The 23028-nt window shown below is 37.3% G+C and overlaps 2 protein-coding genes and 1 non-coding gene across 5 annotated transcripts in view; 2 read left to right on the forward strand and 1 right to left on the reverse strand.

Annotated features, from left to right (window-relative positions):
* The window catches only part of MOB4 (MOB family member 4, phocein), a 41951-nt gene that overhangs the window by 15700 nt on the left and 3223 nt on the right, over positions 1 to 23028 (forward strand). For all 3 annotated transcript variants that reach the window (XM_055345054.1, XM_055345051.1, XM_055345052.1), the window contains 5 exons: positions 2399 to 2461; positions 10848 to 10948; positions 16026 to 16068; positions 16260 to 16346; positions 22794 to 22873. In XM_055345054.1, coding sequence (XP_055201029.1) covers positions 2399 to 2461; positions 10848 to 10948; positions 16026 to 16068; positions 16260 to 16346; positions 22794 to 22873 — 374 coding nt within the window. The remainder of the gene's footprint in view (positions 1 to 2398; positions 2462 to 10847; positions 10949 to 16025; positions 16069 to 16259; positions 16347 to 22793; positions 22874 to 23028) is intronic.
* On the reverse strand, positions 18162 to 22787 carry LOC129522730 (ubiquitin-conjugating enzyme E2 N-like). Its single transcript, XM_055345055.1, has one exon. The coding sequence runs from the start codon at positions 19595 to 19597 to the stop codon at positions 18962 to 18964; it is 636 nt and encodes a 211-aa protein (XP_055201030.1). The 5' UTR covers positions 19598 to 22787; the 3' UTR covers positions 18162 to 18961.
* LOC129523097 (small nucleolar RNA SNORA2/SNORA34 family) lies at positions 20287 to 20423 on the forward strand. The gene has a single exon (XR_008667057.1). It is a non-coding gene; the product is annotated as a small nucleolar RNA SNORA2/SNORA34 family (small nucleolar RNA).

Here is a 23028-nt window from a genome sequence, read left to right on the forward strand (position 1 = left end):
CCCACCCGGGACTCGAGCTGGTGACCCCGGGGTCACGCCCTAGGCCCAAGGCAGGCGCTAAACCGCTGAGCCACCCAGATGTCCCCCACCTTTTCTGTTTAACAAGTTTTTATTAGTACTGGATTTTAGACAACTTAGCTTAAATGTATTATAGAGGTACATTTATGAATCATGGCTATTACTTATGGCTATTTTGTGAACATGTTGCTGGGAATTTATATATTTATGGTTTCTTTTTACCTTTTCCAGACTTTCTTTGTAGACGCTCTTTTTCTCAGATAACTTCTTATTTCGTGGAAACATTTTTTTCTTTTAAGTGATCCGCTTTTATGTTTTTATATTCAGAGGTTAGCTTTTGTACCTGACATTCTGAGAATTACCATCCATTTTTATTTATTCAGGTCTTAATTTTGAAAAAAATATTTTAAGTTACTATTGTAACACATCTGTTTCCTATGTTATAAGTCACATCTAAGAAACCTTTGCGTTTTTCCACATTGTCCTAGATCAAGGTTGTTAAATAAAATGTCACAGGAAAGGTCAGTATTAAAAAAAAAAAAAAACCTGTTTAAGCAGCATTCTTTATTATTCCTTGTCTGTCGCGCTACTTTCCTTCAGTGAAACAGGTCTATTCTAAATGCTTTATTTAGAACTATAATAGAAAGTGGAGTATCTTCCTACTTTATTTTCCTACTTATTTTTTCTAATAGATTGGGATATAGGCACATAGTTGGTTTTCAATGTTTATTACCTGAAGTAGATGAGAATGTTCATTAAGCAGATTTGTGGTTTTGTGTTTTAAGTATATGACAATTATTATGAGACAAAACCTTTGATTACCAGTTAACAGTTTTGTGGATATTCCTATATGTGTTTTGTAATATTTTTAAATAGAAATATTTTACAAACTAATTTCTTTAAAGGGAAGAATAATCAAAGCATATTGATAGAAACAAGTTTCAGTATAAATTACATAGGAAGAATTTAAAAAACTAGTCTTCAATAATATTTGGATGATATCTAGGGAAAGACATCCTGGAACAATTTCCAGAAAGTTGTTTTTATTTCTTGACATATTAAAGTTCATTTTCGTTCATACAGGGAAACTATAAAAAAGAAAAATATGAAAAGTTTAGGACACTTAAGAAGGTACACCCGTCATCTACCTTTGTAACTAAGACATTACTAATATAGATAAATCTATCACATCCTTCTGTCTTCTCACTCCTCCCAGCCAATAATGGTGATTATCATAACTTTTCTTCATGCATTTACTATCTATGTGTTATATCTATAAGTATGCCTTAGATTTCTTAAACTTTTATTCATGTGGTATCATACACTGACTTCTTCAGTCATCTCCAGTTTTTGCTTAAGGTGTTTTGGAGACTACCCCATGTTGATTGCAATGTACAAGGTTATAGATCATTGTTTCACTAGTACTGTTTCCCCCCAGTTTCACCTCAGACATTTATCAAACATCTACTTTGTGTCAGGCATTATGCTGCCTGCTAAGGATACATAGGTAGACTTCGCTGAAAAAAATCAGGAAGGTTCGTAATCACTTAGGGGAATGTCTGTGAACTGGACTATCTATAGAGGAATTCAGAAGCAGTGCAAGGTGATCCAGAAAAGTATCCATCGCCCTCAAAACGAGGCTGGATGACTACTTTTTTTAAAAAAAATATTATTTATGTATTTATTTATTCATAGAGACACAGAGAGAGAGAGAGGCAGAGACACAGGCAGAGGGAGAAGCAGGCACCATGCAGAGAGCCTGATGTGGGACTCATCCAGGGTCTCCAGGATCACGCCCTAGGCTGCAGGCGGCGCTAAACTACTGCACCACCACTGCACCACGGGGGCTGCCCCTGGATGACTACTTTTTGATGGAGCTCATATTTTGATTTAGAAATTTAAAAAATCTTTTGGAATTTGGAATAATAATTTATAATGTCTGTCTAAAATAGTACTTGTGGAACAATGACTACCCCTTCCCACCGCCACCAGCACCACAAACTATTCTCTTTTGGTAAACTGAATCAGTGCTTGGAGATTCTTTTTTAGCTTAACTTTTTGAGATATTTAACAACCATGAACACAACAAAATGATAGATTTATCTCCTCAGGTAATACATGAAAAGTTTATAGGAGCCCTGTTTGAGGGATTTATGGGTTGAAAAAAATGTGACTTGTAGTTAGTTCACCTAAGTAAAATCTTGGTGTTTATTTAAAAACATTGAGTAAGTTTCTCTTACTCACTGATAATTGTGTTATTTACAGTATGAAGAGCTTTCTTCTCTAGTGTAACTTTGGATCTTTATTAAGAATTGATGTTAATCACAATAATGTTGCTTCTTTGTGACTTTGTGCTTTAACAATGAATTTTTTTTTATAGGATTTCTATAATTGGCCTGATGAATCTTTTGATGAAATGGACAGTACACTGGCTGTTCAGCAGGTAATAACAGTAGTTTCTTTTGTAACTCAATAACCTAAGAATTTAACCTCCCTGGCATAGATATTCCTGTATCTTTAGTTCAAGTCAGAATCCATGGAAATAACAGAATGCCTCTTTAAAGCTTTTATCAACCTCCATTTTAAGATAGTATAGTAAACTATAATGAAGTTTAAGTACATTTTAATATCTATTATCTACCAAAATAGGGTACCAAATTTGATTTTAGAATGAATTTAATTCAAAGTTAATTGAATGCTAAATTAGAATAACATAATTAGGAAAAAAGTGTACTTGGTGACTGAACACTTGAGAACATGTATCTAAATTTACTAAATGTTACCATTAGTTCTTAATATTTGTGCCTCTCTAATATATTTGAGGGCTAAGATGTCTCCCTTTAGGTTGTTGCCACTGTCAAGTAGCTCCTAAGGCAATGATTTATCAAGGGGGTGGGCTTCTAATAGCACATTTGGTTTGAAAAGCCCCTGAAGAGATTCTTGAGTGTTCTTATTTGAGAATCAAACATTATGTACTCATTGGGTTTTGGTATTTTTTTCAAAAGGTTTTATCTATTTGAGAGAGAGAGGGAGGGCAAGCAAGCACAAGCAGGGTGGAGGGGCAGAGGGAAAAGGAGAAACAGACTCCCTGTTGAGCAGGAACCGCTGCCCCCCCCCCCCCCCGCGCGCCCCCCCCCCGCGCGCCCCCCCCCCCCGCCCCCGCCATGGGGCTCTGTCCCAGGACCCTGAGATCATGACCAGAGCTGAAGGCGGATGCTTAACTTGCTGAGTCACCCAGGAGCCCCACTCAATTAGATTTTTTAAAAAATGTAGCAATTCTTCTAAAAGGAATAAAATTTATAATCTGAGGAAAAATAGTTTCTATAGCTAATTATAAAAGTTACCTTAAGAGGCATATGGGTGACAGTCCATTAAATATCTGCCTTGGGCTCAGGTCATGATCCCAGGGCCCTGGGACTGAACCCTGCATCAGGCTCCCTACTCAGTGGGGAGCCTGCTTCTCCCTCTCCTACTCCGCCTGCTTGTGTGTGCGCGCTCTCTCTCTCTCTCTCTCTCTCTGTCAAAAAAATAAATAAAATCTTGGGATCCTTGGTGGTTCAGTGGTTTAGTGCCTGCCTTTGGTCCAGGGCATGATCCTGGAGTCCTGGGATTGAGTCCCACATCAGGCTCCCTGCCTGGAGCCTGCTTCTCCCTCTGCCTGTCTCTGTGTGTCTCATGAATAAATAAAATTAAAAATAAAATAAAATCTTTATAAAAAAGGTTGTTTTGAGGGATTAAAAGGATGACTTAAAATTAGGGTAGACTAGTATGTTGGACTAGGCATTGATTACCATATTTAAAGAAAAAATATGCAAGAAAGAGTGGCTTTTTGGCTTTATCTTGATGGCTAGATAATAAATGTAGAGAGCTATTTGGATTTATTGTGTTGTTTGGAGACCCTGGGAAATGAAATAGGAATACAGTTGAATTCTTTGAGCATAAAAAACAATTCATGATATTAATAAATACTAAAAACCTTTAGAATGGACTCAGTATAATATTTAGATACTTAGCACAGGAAATGGAAGAGCATTCATGAATGAATGGCTGTTTGTTCTTTGCCTTTCAAGAATGTATTGTTCAATCAGGAGATATTTATTGGGCAATGAGATAGGCCTTATTGAGGATACAAAAATATAAACCTAGAGCTTTATGCCTGCAAATTGGGAAAAATGTACATATACTCCTTTTAAACGTAGAGGTTGGGGATGCCTGGTGGCTCAGTGGTTGAGCAGCTGACTTTGGCTCAGGGCGCGGACCCAGAGTCCCTGGATGGAGTCCCACATCGGCCTCCCTGCATGGAGCCTGCGTCTCCCTCTGCCTGTGTCTCTGCTTCTCTCTGTGTGTCTCTCATGAATAAATGAATAAAATCTTAAAAAAAAAAAAAAGTAGAGGTTGTGTGCTGGTACTTTGTTGAATTTATTAGTTCAAACAGTTTTTTTTGTGGACTCTTTTGAGAGTTTTCTACATGTTGAGAGCATGTTCTCCGCAAACAGGTAATTTTACTTCTTCCTTTCTAATCTGAATGCCTTTTATTCTATTTCTTACCTAATTGTTTGGCTAGAACTTCCAGTATTTGAACAGAAGTAGCAAGAGGAGGCATCTTAACTTGTTCTTGATCTGAGAGGAAAGCTTTCAGTCTTTCACACTGAATATAAGGTGCATTGGGGATTTTTCATATATGACCTTTGTTGAGTTATTATGTTACTGGTTTCCTTCTATTTCTAGTTTGTCGACTATTTTTATCCTAAAAAGCTGTTGAATTTTGTCAAATGCACCAGTTGAGATGAACATGTGGGTTCCCCCTTTCATTTTGTTAATGTGATGTATTGATAATTTTCTCATGTTGAACCATCTTTGCATTCAAGGAAAAAATCCCACTTGATCGTAGTGTATAATGTTTTTAATTGGCTGATGAATTCAACTTGCTAGGATTTTTGTATCAATGTTTGTAAGGAGTATTGGTTTCTAGTTTTCCTCAAGTGTCTTTCTTTGGCTTTGGTATCAGGCAATGCTGGCATCATAGAATGAGTTAGGAAGTATGCCCTCTTTGAGTTTTTGCAAGAGTTTGAAGATTGGTGTCCTTCAGATGTTTAGTAAAATTCACCAGTGGAGCCATTGGGTCCAGGACTTTTCTTTGGTTGCACATTATGAATGTAATTAGTGGCACTAAACTGTACACTTAAAAATGGTTAAAATGACTATCCCATTGAATGATTTTGGCACCCTGATAAAAAATTATTTGACTGTATGTTTATCTCTAGGTGCTCATTCAATCCCATTGGTCTATATGTCTGTCCTTATACTGCACTGTTTTGATTACTGGAGATGTGTAGTGAATTTTGAAATGGAGAAATAGGAGTCCTTCAACTTTGAATTTTATGATTTTCAAGATTAGTTTGGCTACTTGGTACCCCCACAATTCCATATAATTTGAGAATCGGCTTTTCCATTTATGCAAAAAGACTGTTGGAATTTTGATAGAGAGTGCTAGAATCTCTAGATGGTTTTGAGTGGTATTGACATCTTAATATTGTCTTCCTGCCTGTGACACAAGATGTCATTTTTGTCTTTTCTAATTACTTTTACCAACACTTTGAATTTTGTAGTTTTCAGTATTTAACCTCCTTAAATTTATTCCTAGGTATTCTGTTTTTTCAAATACTGTTATAGATGGAAATCTTTGATTTTATCTTTTTTTTTTCTTCTCTTTTTGAGAGAAAGAACATGAGCAGAAGGAGAGGCAGTCCCTTCTGAGTGGGGAGTTAGTCGTAGGGCTTGCTCCCAGGACCCTGAGATCATCACTTGAGCCAAAGTCAGATACTTAACTGACTGAGCCACCCAGGCACTCCTAGAATTGCTTTTCTTTTTTTTCTTTTAAGATTTTATTTATTCATGAGAGACAGACAGACACACAAACACACACGCGGCGCGCGTGCAGAGGCAGAGACACAGGCAGAGGGAGAAGGAGGCTTCATGCAGGGAGCCCGATGTGGGAGTTGATCCTAGGACTCTGGGATCACGCCCTTAGTCAAAGGCAGATGCTTAACCGCTGAGCCACCCAGGTATCCCTAGAATTGCTTTCTTAATTTCCTTTTTGGCTTATTCATTGAGGGTGTATACAAACACAACTGATTTTAAATTTTTTATTCATTTATTTTTAAAAATACTTTATTTATTCATGAGAGAGAGAGAGAGAGAGAGAGGCAGAGATACAGGTTGAAGGAGAAGCAGACTCCCTGCAAGGAGCCTGATGTGGGACTCCATCCCAGATCCCAGGATCACACCCTTGGCCAAAGGCAGATGCTCAGCTGTTGAGCCACCCAGGCATCCCACAACTGATTTTTTTTTTAATTTTTATTTATTTATGATAGTCACACACAGAGAGAGAGAGGCAGAGACATAGGCAGAGGGAGAAGCAGGCTCCATGCACCGGGAGCCCAACGTGGGATTCCATCCCAGGTCTCCAGGATCGCGCCCTGGGCCAAAGGCAGGCGCCAAACCGCTGCGCCACACAGGGATCCCATCCCCACAACTGATTTTTTAATATTGATCTTGTATCCTACTACTTCACTAAGTTTTTTTATTAGCTTCATTAGCTTTCCTGTGGATTCTTTGATATTTATATATATAGGATTATATCATCTGCAAATATAGTCTTTTTTTTTTTAAGATTTTATTTAAGAGAGAGTGCACAAGTGGGGGGCAGGAGAAGAGCAACAGAGGGAGAAGGAGAAGCAGGCTCCCTATGGGGAGCCCAATATGGGACTCGATCCCAGCACCCCAGGATCATGCCCTGAGCCACTGAGCCAGCCACCCAAGTGCCCCAATATTTTTGTTTTAGCAGGCATTTGATCTAGTTAGATATAGGCTGCAAGTTCCAAACAGATTGAGGTTCCAGTGTTGGCTCAGTTTTCAAAGCTTTGTGCTACTCCTTGAATCTGTTCTGTGTGTACCAACTCATGGTCAGCCTGGATGGAGGTATATCATTAGCTCAGTTCTCAGTCTGTCATATGCTATTTATGATCAGATTGATGCATGTAGGCATGCAGAGATTAGGGTTGAGCCCAGGAGTTCATAAGCACCTTTATGGGGTCACTTTTCTGAGCTTTACTCTGTCTAATATCTGATATGTTCTGATTCCCTGGGGCTCACCTTTCTGGTCCTCCAGCCAGAAACCACCTAGTAGAATTGTGCTACAGTTGTGGGAAGGTGAAGAGAGAAAAAGAAATAAGGTTTGATCCCACCACTATAGAATGGAAAAGTTCTCTTCCTGAGAATTTTGTCTCTTGCATTTTTCAGTTGCCAGCTGCTTTTACTGTCACTGGAATTGTCTCAGATAATAGACTATGAAAATGGAGAAAAAGCAGAGGGCAAATCCCGGGAGCTTTCTTCCACTCTTTTTCAGTTTTAGGAGTGCTGTTTTCCACTCCTTGAGACAGAACTATGTAGTTTTTCCTGTATCTGTCAGCACCAGCAGTGCTCATTTTTGGGTTTTATCCTGCATTAAGTTTAGGCTAGAGGATACCAGAGGGGAGAAGAAACACAACAAACTCCCTGCCGGTTCAGTGATACTTTGAATTCTGGTGTTTTTTTCCGCTCCTCTTTCTGATACTTGCTTTTCAGAGGCCTCAAATTGCTGCACTGTGAGTTCTGTCCAGATTTTGTGGTATTGTTCAGTGGGAGAGGAAAGTTGATATGTGTTTACTCCATCTTACACAGAAATGGAAGCAATAAAATGCTTTTCCATAGTAATTTACTCTTCCTAAATGATTTCTAAAAACTGCTTTGGGAGAAAAAAGTTTTATGTAAAATACAGTAACAGATCATTGTAATTATTAATAATAGCCCACAGGAAAAAATCACTAGAAAGATATATTTGTCTTTTTCATAACAAATGGAAAAAGAATTTCACGTTTTCTTTTTGACTTAAAGATTTTATTCATGAGAGACACAAAAAGAGGCAGAGACACAAAGAAAGAGAGAGAGAGACAGAGGGGCAGAGACAGTACACTCTATCTGTTTTGAGTGCCTGCTGTGTGCCAGTTGCTGGTTATACAGTGGTGAAGGACTACAGTCTACTCACATCAGGCAGAGAGAGAAGCAGGTTCCACACAGGGAGCCCGATGCGGTACTTGATCCCAGGACCCCAGGATCACGCCCTGAGCTGAAGGCAGACGCTCAACTGCTGTGCCACCCAGGCGTCCCTTTTTGACTTAGCTTAAAATCTGGTATAGTATATTCCTGTACTGAAGAGACTTGAAAGGCTTGGGAAGTGAGTATATACTGAGAGCACCTGAAATGCTAGTGAGCTTGATCAGGGGGACAGTATCACATAGAAGTGGTAATGCCTTTGGAAGTTAACTGAGAAAGATTCTTTTCAAGAAATTGTAGTAAGGATTTTAAAGTTCTTATAGGCATAAAGAACATATTTTTTTTGTAGTTTTGCTTAACAATCACAAAGTTAGTTTTTAAAATAATAGCTGTAGAGTTTACTCAGTTTCAAAAACTGTTAGCATTAAAATTCAGAAGCAGAAGTTTTAAGTAGTAATGGTAAATACTCTTCTGTTTAGCTGAATTACTAAACAACATAATGTTGAAAAGGTACTAAAAAATATTCCAGCTTTTCATGATAGAGTTAATTCTTTTTTTCCTATTTTTGTCTATCTTGTGATGCACATGAAAAAATTAATCCTAGTTTAGATTTACATCACATTATGCTATGTGACAGGATAGAGAAACATGTTGCAGTTTGTAAATGCTTCGTTTTCAGATGTTTTAGAGGGTGATAAAAATAATTTTCCAGAATAAACAAATTTCTGATTATTACTAACTCAGAAACAACGTAAAGAGTTTCCTAAGGTAAAAGTTAAATTCTGTGAACGTTAAGACAGTTAATTTTCTTAGGTCATTTTAAAGGATAGCTGTCTCTGTTTGCATAAAAGTATGGAGGATTCACTTCAGAAAACACAATGACATTTTTGCTTTCTTTCAAAGTTAAGGATTTCTTCTGTTCTTTTAAATGTTTTATGTAAATCATCATTAATAAAAGAATTCCAGATTCCCTAAAGAATTAAATCTACAGCTTTTAAATCTATTTAAAAAATATAATTATAAGTAAATCCAATTATTAAATATATGATTAAAAATTAATATTGATTATGGACACATCATATTGCAGAGAATATATTTTTGTGTGCCTAACAAACTTTTTGGGGTCACCAAAGAATACTAAAGAATCAGGGTCTATACTCCATTTTTGGTAAATTTTTTCATTCCTAATCCATGGCTTCAGGTAATTACATATTTTTATCCTTGACTTCAAGTAATATAGTTTAGGAAAAGACAGTAAAAATTTGTTTAAAACCTCATGTACCAGATGCTAATAAAATTTAAAATAAGGCTAAGTCTCTGCATTTTTATCTGAGGGAGACACTTGAAAATAAGTAAGTGGTATTTATTAAATAAGTGCTTGTAAGGGTTCTTTTTTTGGCGGGGAGGGGGGAAGCCTGGGTGGCTCAGCGGTTGAATATCTGTCTTCGGCATTCTGTCTTCTTGATCCCAGAATCCCAGGGTCGAGTCCCACATCGGGCTCCCTGCATGGAGCCTGCTTCTCCTTCTGCCTGCTTCTGCCTCTCTCTCTCTCTCTCTCTCTCTCTCTCTCTCTCTCTCTCTGTGTGTGTGTGTGTCTCTCATGAATAAATAAATAAAATCTTGTAAGAGTTCTATAGGAGGTATAATGGGAGCAGGAAAAGTAAGAGTGCATAGACAAATTGCTAATTGAGACTATATAGTGACAAATGTAGGAAATCAGAGGGAGTTCTGTGAGTACTAGAATAATAAGGAAAGATTTTGAGTGTGCTGGAGGAGAGGGAACTTGGAAAGGATTCTATGGAATTTGAGGTGGCCAGTGGAAAAGGTAAAGAATTTGGTTCTATCTGCTTGAGGAGAGAGAGAATCAGTTTCATGCAGAACTTTGGAACTTAGGATGGGGTTAGAAAATCAGGAAGAGTGGTTTTTAAATTGGCCATAGGGAGTCATTGAAATCTTTTGAGCAAGCTTTTGACATGAGAGTAATAGTCAAGAAATGTTGACTGAAAGATGGACATAATAGGTAGGTGTAACAAGGCCCTGTAGTTATTTGGTTTCTGTAATCAGGCATTTAAGTGTAATTTAGCCAATTCAGATTTCAGAGTATTTAAATCAGAGATTGAATAAAACATTAGAAAACTGTATTGGCCACCACATATTGTATAAATCACCCATTTAAAATATACATATGTGGTTTTTAGTATAATCACAGGGTTGTACACCATCACTACAATCTAATTTTAAAACATCTTTTTATTCCCCACCTGAAGGATATCTCATTCACATTAATTAGCTACCTCTCTTCTCCTTTATCTCTTCTTTCTCTAGTCCTAAACAACTACTATTTTTTTTGTCTCTATAGTTTTGCCTGTTCTAGATAATTCATATTAATGGAATCCTATATTATATATACCATGGTTGTATTTATATTGTCTAGATTTTATGTTCTTATGAAAATTACAGTTTACTGTTTTGATCCCACATCCAGGCCTGGTAAGTACCACATCTGCGTTTATGTGGTAGATCTTATCCCAAAGAAGTTGAATTGGAGAAAGCATAGGTAAGGGTTGCCTCCTTTCTTCTGTATTAGTGACAATGATTTTGTACTTGGTTTCCTATTTTGTGTATAACCCAAAAAAGTTGAAATATAACAGCAGTCATGTATTCAAAAATTAAATATATTTAACATAAGATTTATCATGAAGTGTAATTAACTATGAGAACTTTTTTGTTTATAGTATATTCAGCAAAATATAAGAGCAGATTGTTCCAATATTGACAAAATTCTTGAACCACCTGAAGGCCAAGATGAAGGTGTATGGAAATACGAACATTTAAGGTAAATCTTCATGATACATCAAAATAATTATAGTAGTTCCATTTGTAAAAATAACCTTTAATATTTATGATTGTGATTACATAGTGATTCATAGACTGAAAAATCACATTTTAAAGCTTTTGTGTTTTCAGTGTTATAAAGTTTTATTTATATATTTTTTAAAGATTGTCTTTATTCATGGGAGACACACAGAAAGAGGCAGAGAGACAGGCATGAGGGAGAAGCAGGCTCCTCGCAGGGAGCTGGATGTGAGACTGAACCCCAGGACCCTGGGATTATGCCCCAAGCCAAAGACAGGTGCTCAACCACTGAGCCACTCAGGCGTCCCTTAACTTTGTTATTTACTGATTATTTTCTTCATTTATGGATATAGGCATTATTACCTATTTATACAGCTTTTCATTCATTTGTTTTTTCTCTCCCTTTACCTTTTCTCCCCTCCACCTTCCTCTTTCTCCCTCCCTCCCTCCTTTCCTTTCTCTCTCTTAAAAATATAATCTTAAAAAAACAAAATCAAAACCCCAGATCAAGTTGTCAAGTGATTTGTCCAAGAAACTGGCAGAGTATAAAGAAGCCTTAGCATCCTGATATTGCTGAACTGTTACGACAGGATAGTTTGATAGAGCATTCGAGTGAGTGGATGGATGAGCGTAGGAGGGAGGGCAGACTGAGAAGCCCATCTCTACACCTAATGTGGGCCTTGAACTTAAAACCCAGGATCAAGATTTGTACACTCGGGTAGCCCGGGTGGCTCAGCGGTTTAATGCTGCCTTCAGCCCAGGGCGTGATCCTGGAGACCCGGGATCGAGTACCATGTCGGGCTACCTACATGGAGCCTGCTTCTCCCTCTGCCTGTGTCTCTGCCTCTCTCTGTCTCTTTCTCTCTCTCTGTCTGTCTCTCATGAATAAATAACATCTTAAAAAAAAAAAAAAAAGATTTGTACGCTCTATGTACTGAGCCAGCCAGGCACCTGTATGCAGTTTTTCTTAACCACAAATGAATTATTTCTATTTGTCCCCTCAGTAAACTTTATTCCTCTGTAGAGGATCACAAGAAGGTCATAGTCTAGGCTTCATATTTGATGACGCCTCTGTGAACCTCTAGGCCTCCCTGTGGTAAATATTAATTATAATTCGGGGGGGCCTGGGTGGCTCAGTAGGTTAAGCATCTGACTCTTGATTTTTGCTGAAGTCAGGATCTTGGGGTCATAAAATTAAGCACCCCTTCCCCCAGGCTCTGTGCTCAGTGGGTAATCCCCTGAAGGTTCTCTCTGTCCTGCCCCTCCCCCTGGTTTGTAAGTGTATGTGTCCACGCTAGCACTCTCAAATCTTAAATCTTTAAAGATTGTAATTCTCAAGTAAGGAGTTTGGGCACTTTTCATGATGCTCTTTGAATGAGGGAATTGATTGGTAAATGACTAGAGTTAACTTTAAAAGCAGCTAGATCCTGGGGTACCCAGGTGGCTCAGTGGTTTAAGTGACTGGCTTTGGCTGGGGTGATGATCCGGGGGTCCTGGGATTGAGTCCTACATCGGACTCCCTGCTAGCAGGAAGCTGGCTTCTCCCTCTGCCCCTCCTTCTTGTTCATCCACTCACTGGCATGCTCTCTCTCTCACTTACTATCAAAATATATAAAATATGTAAAAATACAAAACAAAAAAACCAGCTTAAATCCTGAAGTTATTAAGTTGTTTTTTGAAGTTCCAAACTTCCCACTGTAAATGGGAGCAGAGATAAGTTAATAGGTAAATACAAAGAATGTAGCATGAGATATATATTTATCATAGTGTGTTATTTTTGAGTTGATTTTTAAGTAGTAAGAGGAGTAGAAATAGGACTTTCCCTAAATAAATTAGACCACATTTCCTGCTAGACATTGCTAAGACATAATGTCATAACAGTTCAGCAATATCAGGATGCTGAGACTTCTTTGTATATGGGCTTGGTAAAATGTTTGGTAAAAACATAAATAAAGGATATGTGTCTATATTCACAATAAGATTGCCAGTTTCTTGGACAAATCACTTGACAACTTGATCTAGGGGGTTTTGTTTTTTGTTTTTTTAAGATTTTATTTTTAAGTAATCTCTGTAACCCAACCTGGGGCTCAAATACACAACTCCCAGATTAACAATTGAGCCAGCCAGTCACCCTTGATTTATTTAAAAAAAAAAAAATTATTTATTTTGAGAGACATAGAGAGAGAGGCAGAGACGTAGGCAGAGGGGAAGCAGACTCCCTGTGGGGAGCCCAATGCAGGACTTCATCCCAGGACCCCGGGATCACGGCCTGAGCCAAAGGCAGATGCTCAACCACTGAGCCACCCAGGTGCCCCTGATTTAGTTTTTTAAAACCACTTCTCAAAAAAAATAAAACCACTTCTCAATGCATGATAATTGAAAGTATGAATATGTAGATATTTTCTCATTTTTAAAAATAGAGGTAGCACTTTAGTGTTTATTCTCTGCCTTACTCTCATCAGCTTTGAAAATGACTTCTTACTTACCTGTTGGGATTAATGATAAAAATAAATGAGGAGGGGATCCCTGGGTGGCTCAGCAGTTTAGCTGCCTGCCTTTGGCCCAGGGCGTGATCCTGGAGTCCCAGGATCGAGTCCCGCATCGGGCTCCGTGCATGGAGCCTGCTTCTCCCTCTGCCTGTGTCTCTGCCTCTCTCTCTCTGTGCCTCTCATGAATAAATAAATAAAATCTTTAAAAAAAATAATAATAAATAATAAATGAGGATTTTTTTTCCACTAAAAGCATAATTCCAAACAAGTAAGGGCTGACTTGAGAGTTCACAAAATTTGTTTCTTTTTCTTTGTAAAGCTCTATGCCCAATGTGGGGATTGAAATTGAACTCATGACCCTGATATTGAGAGTCACATGCTTTACAGACTGAGCCAGATAGTTACCCCCAAGGGCTGATTTTAGTTATATAGGATCTTTTTTTTTTTTTTTAAGATTTTTATTTATTCATGAGAGAGAGAGAGAGAGGCAGAGACACAAGCAGAGGGAGAAGCAGGCTCCATGCAGGAAGCCCAATGTGGGTCTTGATCCTGGGTCTCCAGGATCAGGCCCCAGACTGAAGGCAGATGCTCAACTGCTGAGCCACCCAAGTGTCCCTGTTACATAGGATCTTAATTTCAGATCTAAAAAAACTCTTCCTCCCTATTTAACTTAGACTATAAAATATACAATATACAAAACTTTAAAATTTTTTTTTCCTATTCCTTTGTCCTCATGCTGTTTACTTTTTTTTTCCTGAATAATAGCCACTTTTATTTTGGTTTTGTATTTGTTTTATGCATCACATTTTTATATATATTCTTTTGTGTCTCTGTCATAGTGTATACATCTTTATAGTTCACCAAAAAGAGTTTCAAAAGTAGCTTTTTGTTTTTTTACATGTACTTGATATAATTGGTTTGAGGCTTAATACTTGCTCTCATTGTTTAATATAGTTGATAATATTAAGATGTTAATGGGCCTTATTTCAAGTCTCCCACTAGCCCATATAGAATCTTTGTAATTAGGAAAAGATACCCCTTCTTTGGAGCGAGTGCAATCCTATGCCAGGATGCATGATTTAGAGATTATGGTGTAGGCTGGATTTCAGCTCCAGCCTCTCTAGCTGCACAACTATATCTGTTAGACTTATACTGAGATTAACTTGAAGCTGTTATATTTGCACTATTTGCCACAAACTGTACTCGTAACACTGCCAAATCAGCTTAATTTTGCTATGGGCTATAAGTGAATTAAACTAGGTAAGTCACTTATTTTTCACATGTCTTTATTACCACTTAGTGGAAAAATACTCAAAACTTATAACATGCAGCCTACAGATATGGGGCAATAGAGGGTAATGTGATGATTCAGAAATAAAGGTGCCCCTAGTCTTTTTTCCTCTATATATATACACGTGTATATGTACGTTTGTGTGTATTTATGTATATACACACATAATTTTTTACATAACTAATCTCTTTTTTTTTCAAAGATTTCATTTATTTATTCATGAGAGACACAGAGAGAGAGAGAGAGGCAGAGACACAGGCAGGGGGAGAAGCAGGATCCATGAAGGAAGCCCGACATGGGACTCGATCCCAGGTCTCCAGGATCACGCTCTGGGCTGAAGGTGGCACTAAACCACTGACCCACCCAGGCTGCCCTAATAACTAGAATCTTTTTTTTTTTTTTTAAAGATTTTTTTTTATTTATTCATGAGAGACACAAAGAGAGACAGAGGCAGAGACATAGGCAGAGGGAGAAGCAGGCTCCATGCAGGGAGCCTGACGTGGGACTTAATCCCAAGTCTCCAGGATCACACTCTGGGCTGAAGGTGGCACTAAACCGCTGAGCCACCTGGGCTGCTCCAATAACTGGAATCTTATTGTGAATATAGACACATATCCTTTATTTATGTTTTTACCAAACATTTTACTACCTGCAATTGCTGATTATTTGGCATGTCTCAAAAAAAAATTTTTTTTAAAAGATTTTATTTTATTTATTCATGAGAGAGAGACAGAGACACAGGCAGAGGGAGACACAGGCTCCATGCAGGAAGCCCGATGCGGGACTCGATCCCAGATCTCCGGGATCATGCCCTGGGCCAAGGCAGATGCTCAACCACTGAGCCACCCAGGCATCCCTCAAAAAATTTTTTATGTATATTTTCTGTGAATGTCTTTGTACATATATCTGCATGGAACTGTGATTATTTTATCAGAATAGATTCTTAGAAGAATGACTTAGTAAAAAAATATACATTCCCTAAGGGTCTTAGTAAATATTTCCAGTTACTTCTCAGAAAAATTGTGTGAATTTCCAGTGTTTAAGTATGATCAATTCACTGAACTCTGATATTGAACATTATTAGGGTTGTTAGTTTTGGGTTTTGCTTACTAATTTCTATGTCTTTGTAAGAAATGTGCCATGTAAATTTAGATGATATTGAGAATTGTGATGAGAGAGGAAGGATGATACTAATGGGATTCTGTTTTTATAATTAATATTCTAAAAATAGTATGGAAAATGGATAAGACTTTTCATTTATATATTTGCATTTTTAGGCAGTTCTGTCTTGAACTAAATGGACTTGCTGTCAAACTTCAGGTAATATTTTCTTTAAGTTAAAGCTATAATTGGAAGTTGTGATTTTTTTCTGTTTTTTGTAACTTAAGGTGTTTACAAAGACTTATCCAATATTTCTTATTATTTTAGAATTTTACATGGTAATGTAGTAACCCAAAGGATAAACTTTTTCATTGTTTTCCATATTAAGAAATATAACTCTTTTCTAACAGAGTGAATGCCATCCAGATACATGCACTCAGATGACAGCAACTGAACAATGGATTTTTCTTTGTGCAGCTCATAAAACTCCAAAAGAGGTACGAAATTATGAAATAGAATGACTAATAAAATCATCATAACCTAAATCTTTCCAAGAGAGTGGTAGATAAGTTTTTTTAGTATTTAAGTTCACTGTTTATTTTGCCATTTGGTTTAGAGTTCTTTGTTGCAAGTTTATTGCCATAGTGCTATTTTAGGTTTTTTTATGATGAGTATCATTTTTGTAACTGGGCAGTATCTTGGGTTAGAACTCACTTAATGATTCACTGGTTATCACAGAATAGCATCTATCGTATCATGCTGATACCTAATGTATAATGGATGAGATACACATGTTCAGTTTTTTGGTTCAGTCATCATGTCTTTTTTTTTTTTTAGTCATAATTTCTTTTGATAGAAGTAACTGTTGGTGATTACTAGTTGATGCTTAATCTGTTAATGAAATGTTGCTTTTGAGCTTTTTAACTTTATAGGTCAAAACTTTTTACTCTACATTTTATTAATATTTCCTGCTATTTATTTGAAACCCACCATAATGATTTTCTTCTCCATAATTGGTCCTACATTGAAAAGTTATTCATGTTTTTTCCTCCTTCAGTTTGTGTCGAGGTGAGAGTATAGGAAGTAGCAATTGTTCATGGAACATTTTTAGTTACAAATAATTCCTTCTTATTATCTAATAGGCAGTACATAATTCAGTTTTCCTTAGTTATCTAAAAAATTACAGCTTGTTTTTTTAAATTATGCATTGCATTTCTCTTGATCTGCATTCCCTTTTAATCTGTAGTACTTTTTACTTGACACTTAAACTTACTGAAAATATTTAGGTTAGGCCAATTTGATAGAATTATGGACCTTTAGATGATCATTTTATTGCTAAAAGTCTAAGGCTTGAAGACAGGTGACTTTCCAGTTGAAAAATGAACATCTGATATTCTTTTATTTGAGAATGTAAATTCCCCAAAATAGAGTGTCTGGTACCTGTCTAAGCAAATAGTACTTATTTGGAAGAATGATTTCATTCAGGGTGTTACTTTTTTTGTGTTAGTTAATGAAAGCAGTGTTAAGATTGTGTATCATTTTACATCTGGGAAAATCCATATAGCAGTTTATTGATAATTTACTGAAATTTGGCTGCATAGTAAGTATCATGAATTATGTGATAATTGCAATTAAGAAACTGAATCAAGAAGTCTAGTTTCATTTTGACAAATAGTATACCTTATTCTCATATATAGAGTAGAAAAGATACCCAGTTTGTGATGTATTGTGAAATTTATATGTACTCTTATTGTCACATCTGCTTTTTTCTTGCGTAATATTAAATGTAAGATAGGATGATCATCAGAATTAGGTCTTGTGAATGAGTCTCAAAATTGCAACATTGTCTGCTGAAGACCAGCTCCACTGGATTGTCCATGTGTCAAGGAAGGATGATGGTAAAATTTTCAAGTGAGAGTTGTCTGGAAAGAGATTTTTGTAAAAATACAAACAAAAAATCATGAAAGGACATTTTCTGAAGACTTTGAATAATTGTGCAGGCAGGAAGTAATAGCAACTATAGATTAGTAGCTAAGAAAATTGCTCTTCTGATTAAAAGAATGGGGAAGATTCTGAAGTGGAAGAGTCAGGGTACTCCACACCAGTGATGATTTTTACTCAATGTTCTTTTTTTTTTTTGAATAACAAAAAATATTTTACTAAAACATAAGATTTACAGAAGTTTCCAGACAAGCCATACAAAAAGGTCACAAGCTTTTTCTTTTTTTTTTTTTTAAACTCTTCAGAGTGTAGTGATAGAGGGAACCTTCCTCAGCATTTTATTTTTTTAATTTTTTTTTTTTATTTATTTATGATAGTCACAGAGAGAGAGAGAGAGAGAGAGAGAGAGAGGCAGAGACACAGGCAGAGGGAGAAACAGGCTCCATGCACCGGGAGCCCGACGTGGGATTCGATCCCGGGTCTCCAGGATCGCGCCCTGGGCCAAAGGCAGGCGCCAAACCGCTGCGCCACCCAGGGATCCCACAAGTTTTTTCTTGAAGGATTCTACACTTGACAGCAAAGTCACAATGTTATTAGTGAGGGCTGTGATGTTTGTTTAATGTTTCCAGTTTGGTTCAAACAATCAAGCTTGTCCATCTACAGCGTCTAGACTTGGCTAGAGAGCATATTCTAAAGAACTGGTTAGCTGCTTTTAACCAATGCAATTAGATCACCATAAAAAGGGGGAAAGGAGCCCATAAAATTAAACTACCTCTCCCCCTCAAAAATAATAATAAAGAAAAACACCCACACCCCTGCAGCTAACCCTGACAACTATCTTCATTCACAGTGCTTTATACTTAAACCATGATGGGGGAAATGAATAAAAGCAGAGAGGGGCCACTGCTTTTAAACGTTTCACAACAATCCAGATGGTACTTCTAGCCTCTGTTCATGCTTTACAACTGTGAATCAGGACAAGACATAGATTTGCTGATGTGCATTTAATCGCCAAAGGACTGAAGATGTCTGGGCTTTTATTCTGTAATGTTTCTTAAGACTGTGTCCATTAAATACAAACAAAAAAAGGAAGAAGTCCTGGTAGAACAGGAGAAGTGATCACACTTGATGATCAGATTGATTTTATTTTTTTATTTTTATTTTTTTAAATTTATTTATTTATGATAGTCACAGAGAGAGAGAGAGAGGCAGAGACACAGGCAGAGGGAGAAGCAGGCTCCATGCACTGGGAGCCCGACGCGGGACTCGATCCCAGGTCTCCAGGATCGCGCCCTGGGCCAAAGGCAGGCGCCAAACCGCTGCGCCACCCAGGGATCCCGATCAGATTGATTTTATTCATGGCATATAGCCTAGTCCATGCTCTAGCTGTTTCTATGGCTTGGGCTTCGTTGGTCTTCTGCTGCTCCGCTACATCATTTGCTAACAGATCATCTGGATTGGGAGCACTTAACAAAGCCTGGATCAAAAGCAGATCTGTGTGGATCTGCAGTGCTGGGGACCACTTATCTTTCAAAATATCTAAACATAATCTTCCCAACTTGTCTACATTAGGATGATAAATTTTGGTCATGAAACGTACTTTAGGGGCTGCCATCGGGTATTCTTTTGAAAGGAATAGTTCAAGTTTAAAGGTCCCTCCCTCAAAGGGGGAATCCATTGCGGGGCCAGCAATGACCACATGAAAATAACGGGTGTTGCTCTCATCTGGTTCTGCTTTAATGCCAGGAACTGGTTCTGCCAGCAAACGCTGGGTTTCCTTGATAGTCCTGCGGGGCAGCCCAGCCATCTTGTCAGATCCCGAGTTCGGCCTCTGTTCTCGACTCTGGCCACTCAATGTTCTTAAGAACTAAAGAGACTCATTGCAGCAAAGAGTGTTAATTGTACACAGTGATAAGTGACACTTATTGTAAGTGACAGAGGTGGTCACTTGTTATCATCTGCTAGCCCTTTCAGTTATATGCATACTGCAGTAGCATTATACATATATACTTGGCAAAACAATTTATAAAAGCTTATGAACACATTACCATTTTGCCAACTTTTTGCTGTTAAAAATGATATAAAGTAGGAGAGTTAACTGAGAATTAATTGGGGAGAAGTGGAGGGAATCCGCTAAAACAAGGTAAAACTTTTACCCCCACTCCAAAAAATTTTTTTTCAGAAACCAATTGATCTAAAGTTATACTGATATGGGACATCTGAGTGGCTCAGCGGTTGAGCGTCTGCCTTTAACTCAGGACGTGATCCCAGAGTTCCGGGAATCAAGTCCCACACTGGGCTCCCTGCATGGAGACTGCCTCTCTCTCTGTGTCCATGAATAAATAAATAAAATCTTTAAAAAAAATAATAAAGTTATGTTGATACAACAATAGCCATGAACCACATGTGGCTACGTAGCATTTAATGCTGGTAGTCCAAACTGAGATGTGCTCTACGTGTAAAATAAAGTACTAATTTTGAAGTCTTAGTACAAATTTGGCCCTGAATCAAGGCCAGCAGTTTGCTGAAGCTGTTGGTTTCAAGCAGGAGCCTAAAGAAATGTCTTTCTATGGTCTGTTGGCCATTTCAGAACTTTGGAAATGTAATGGTCAATTCATTAGAAAGAAACATCTGTGTCATTAGAGATAGGGGTGGGCTAATATTTACTTGTAGTAGATTAATACTGGGATTCCAAAATACAGAGATCCCTGATAGAACTTGTTCATTGGACATGTAATACTGTTAAATCCAGTTATCACACACACACAAATTACTATGGGTTTCCCACCAAAAAACAATAGGTTCTGAACTGACCTTTCTTTGACAATTATCCTTTGTATGGTTAGAGCCCTAATTTGTATATTTAGACTTTAGTCAAATTGGAAACTTATTATTTCCAAAAACAGAATGATTCCATTTCCCACCCTCCCAGTTAGTTTGCCTTTAAACCATCATAGTATCTCTTGATTCTGCTATCAGACTACATTTATTGTCAGGTAATAAGACTTTCTGAGTTGTTAAAAAAAAATAATTCGTATAAAAAGATCATGTCAAATATCTCATTAGGAGATAACTGGATATCTGCATACAAAAAATTGAAGTTAGACATTTACCTCCCATCTTATACAGAAATTAGCACAAAATGGATCAAAGACCCAAATAATAACAACTAGACTTAAAATTTAACTCTTAGAAAAAAACGTGTAAATATTCGTGACCTTGGACTAGGCACTGATTTATTAGATAGGATGCCAAAAGCACAAAGAATAGAAGAAAATATAGATCAGATTTTATCGAAATTAAAAATATTTTTGACTCGGGATCCCTGGGTGGCTCAGCGGTTTGGCGCCTGCCTTTGGCCCAGGGTGCAATCCTGGAGTCCCGGGATCGAGTCCTGCGTCAGGCTCCTGGCATGGAGCCTGCCTCTCCCTCTGCCTGTGTCTCTGCCTCTCTCTCTATCATGAATAAATAAATAAAACCTTAAAAAAATTTTTTTTGACTCCAAAGACACTGTCAAGAAAGTGAGAAAACAATCTACAGAATGGGAAAAAATATGTTTATAGGGACGCCAGAATGGCTCAGGGTGTGACTCTGGGATACGGGATTGAGTCCCTCATTGGGCTTCCTGTGGGGATATACACCCATAATGACATACACTTCATCCACTAGAATGATTAAAATACATAAGATAATAAAAAATGTTGCCCAGGATGTCAAGGGAGTAGAACCCTCACACTGCTGATAGGACTGTAAAATACTGTAGCCACTTTGGAAAACAATTTGGAAGTTCCTTAAAATGATTAGTATATATGCCTTAGCAATTCCACTCTTCAGTATATACCCAAAAGAAGTGAGAACATCTGTCCATACAAAACTTGAACTCTAATATAGTCATACTGTTCATGATACCCAAACATAGAAACTAAGTTCAGTAACTGATGGTGAGTAAACAAAATGTAGTATATGCACACAGTGGAATATTATTCAGCTATAAAAGGAATGAAGTCTATAAGGGATTACAGCATTTTTGTGTATATTAAAAACATTAAAGTCTAAAGCAATTTTGAATAAAAGAAAAAGTAATGAAGTACTCATTCATGCTTCAGTATGGACTGAACATTCTAAGTGACACCAAAGGCCACATACACATACTTTTTTTTTTTTTTGAGAGTGCATGCATGAGTGTGGGTGTGCAAGGGTGGGGGAGGGGGAGGGCAGAAAGAGAACTGGGTGAGAATCTTAAGCAAAATTCACATCCAGCAGAGAGCCCAGTGTGAGCTCAACCTCACAACTGAGATCATGACCTGAGCCAAAATCAGGAGCCTGACACTTAACTGACTGAACCACCCAGGCATCCCTGTATTATTCTATTTTTAGGAAGTACCTAGAATAGGCAATCTATAGCAGATAGATTCTTGCTTCAAGTTAGGGGGAGGAGAGAATGAGAAGTGACTGCTAATTTTTTTCTTTTTTAAGATTATATTATTCATGAGAGAGACAGAGAAGCAGGCTCCATGCAGGGAGCCTGATGTGGGACTCGATCCGTGGTCTCCAGCGTCACGCCCTGGGCTCAAGGCAGTGCTAAACCGGCTGAGCCACTGGGGCTGCCCAGCTACTGGGTTTCTTTTGGGGGTGATTAAAATGTTCAGGAATGTAGTTGGTGATTTTTGCATAAATTTGTAAATATACTGAGTTGTACATTTTAAGAGACATGGTATGTGAATTACATCTTACGTTTTAGATACTCCAGAGAAGCTCATTGACAATTTTTATATCAATTATATGTTGACATAATTTTGGCTATATAGAATTAAAATATGTCGTTAAAATTAATTTCACTGTTTTTTACTTTTTTAATATGTTGTAACTGAATTTTACAGTCATTCTGATATTGTAAGAGAACTTTTTTCAAACATGCTCAGGTTTTTGGAATAAGACAAGTATATAATAAACAGACCTCACGTAAGAGGTATGACACATGTTTTATATCCTTTCTTTTATAGTGTCCTGCAATAGACTATACTAGACATACACTTGATGGTGCTGCATGTCTTCTGAATAGCAATAAATATTTTCCCAGCAGGTAAATAAAACTTAAGTGTTAAACTTTTTGGATTTAATTAAAGATTGATATTTGTATTGAAACAAACTAGATTGCTGTTAATCCATTATATTCTTTGAACTTTTTTTTTTAAGCTGTTGTATATTTAGCTAGTTTAAAATTACTCAAATTTCAAA

This window comes from Nyctereutes procyonoides, unplaced genomic scaffold (genome assembly GCF_905146905.1).
Source record: "Nyctereutes procyonoides isolate TBG_1078 unplaced genomic scaffold, NYPRO_anot_genome, whole genome shotgun sequence".
NCBI classification, from domain to species: Eukaryota; Metazoa; Chordata; class Mammalia; order Carnivora; family Canidae; genus Nyctereutes; species Nyctereutes procyonoides.

Coding starts and splice junctions, on each gene's coding strand:
- LOC129522730 (XM_055345055.1), bottom strand. CDS start 19,597: ATGGCTGGGCTGCCCCGCAGGACTATCAAGGAAACCCAGCGTTTGCTG.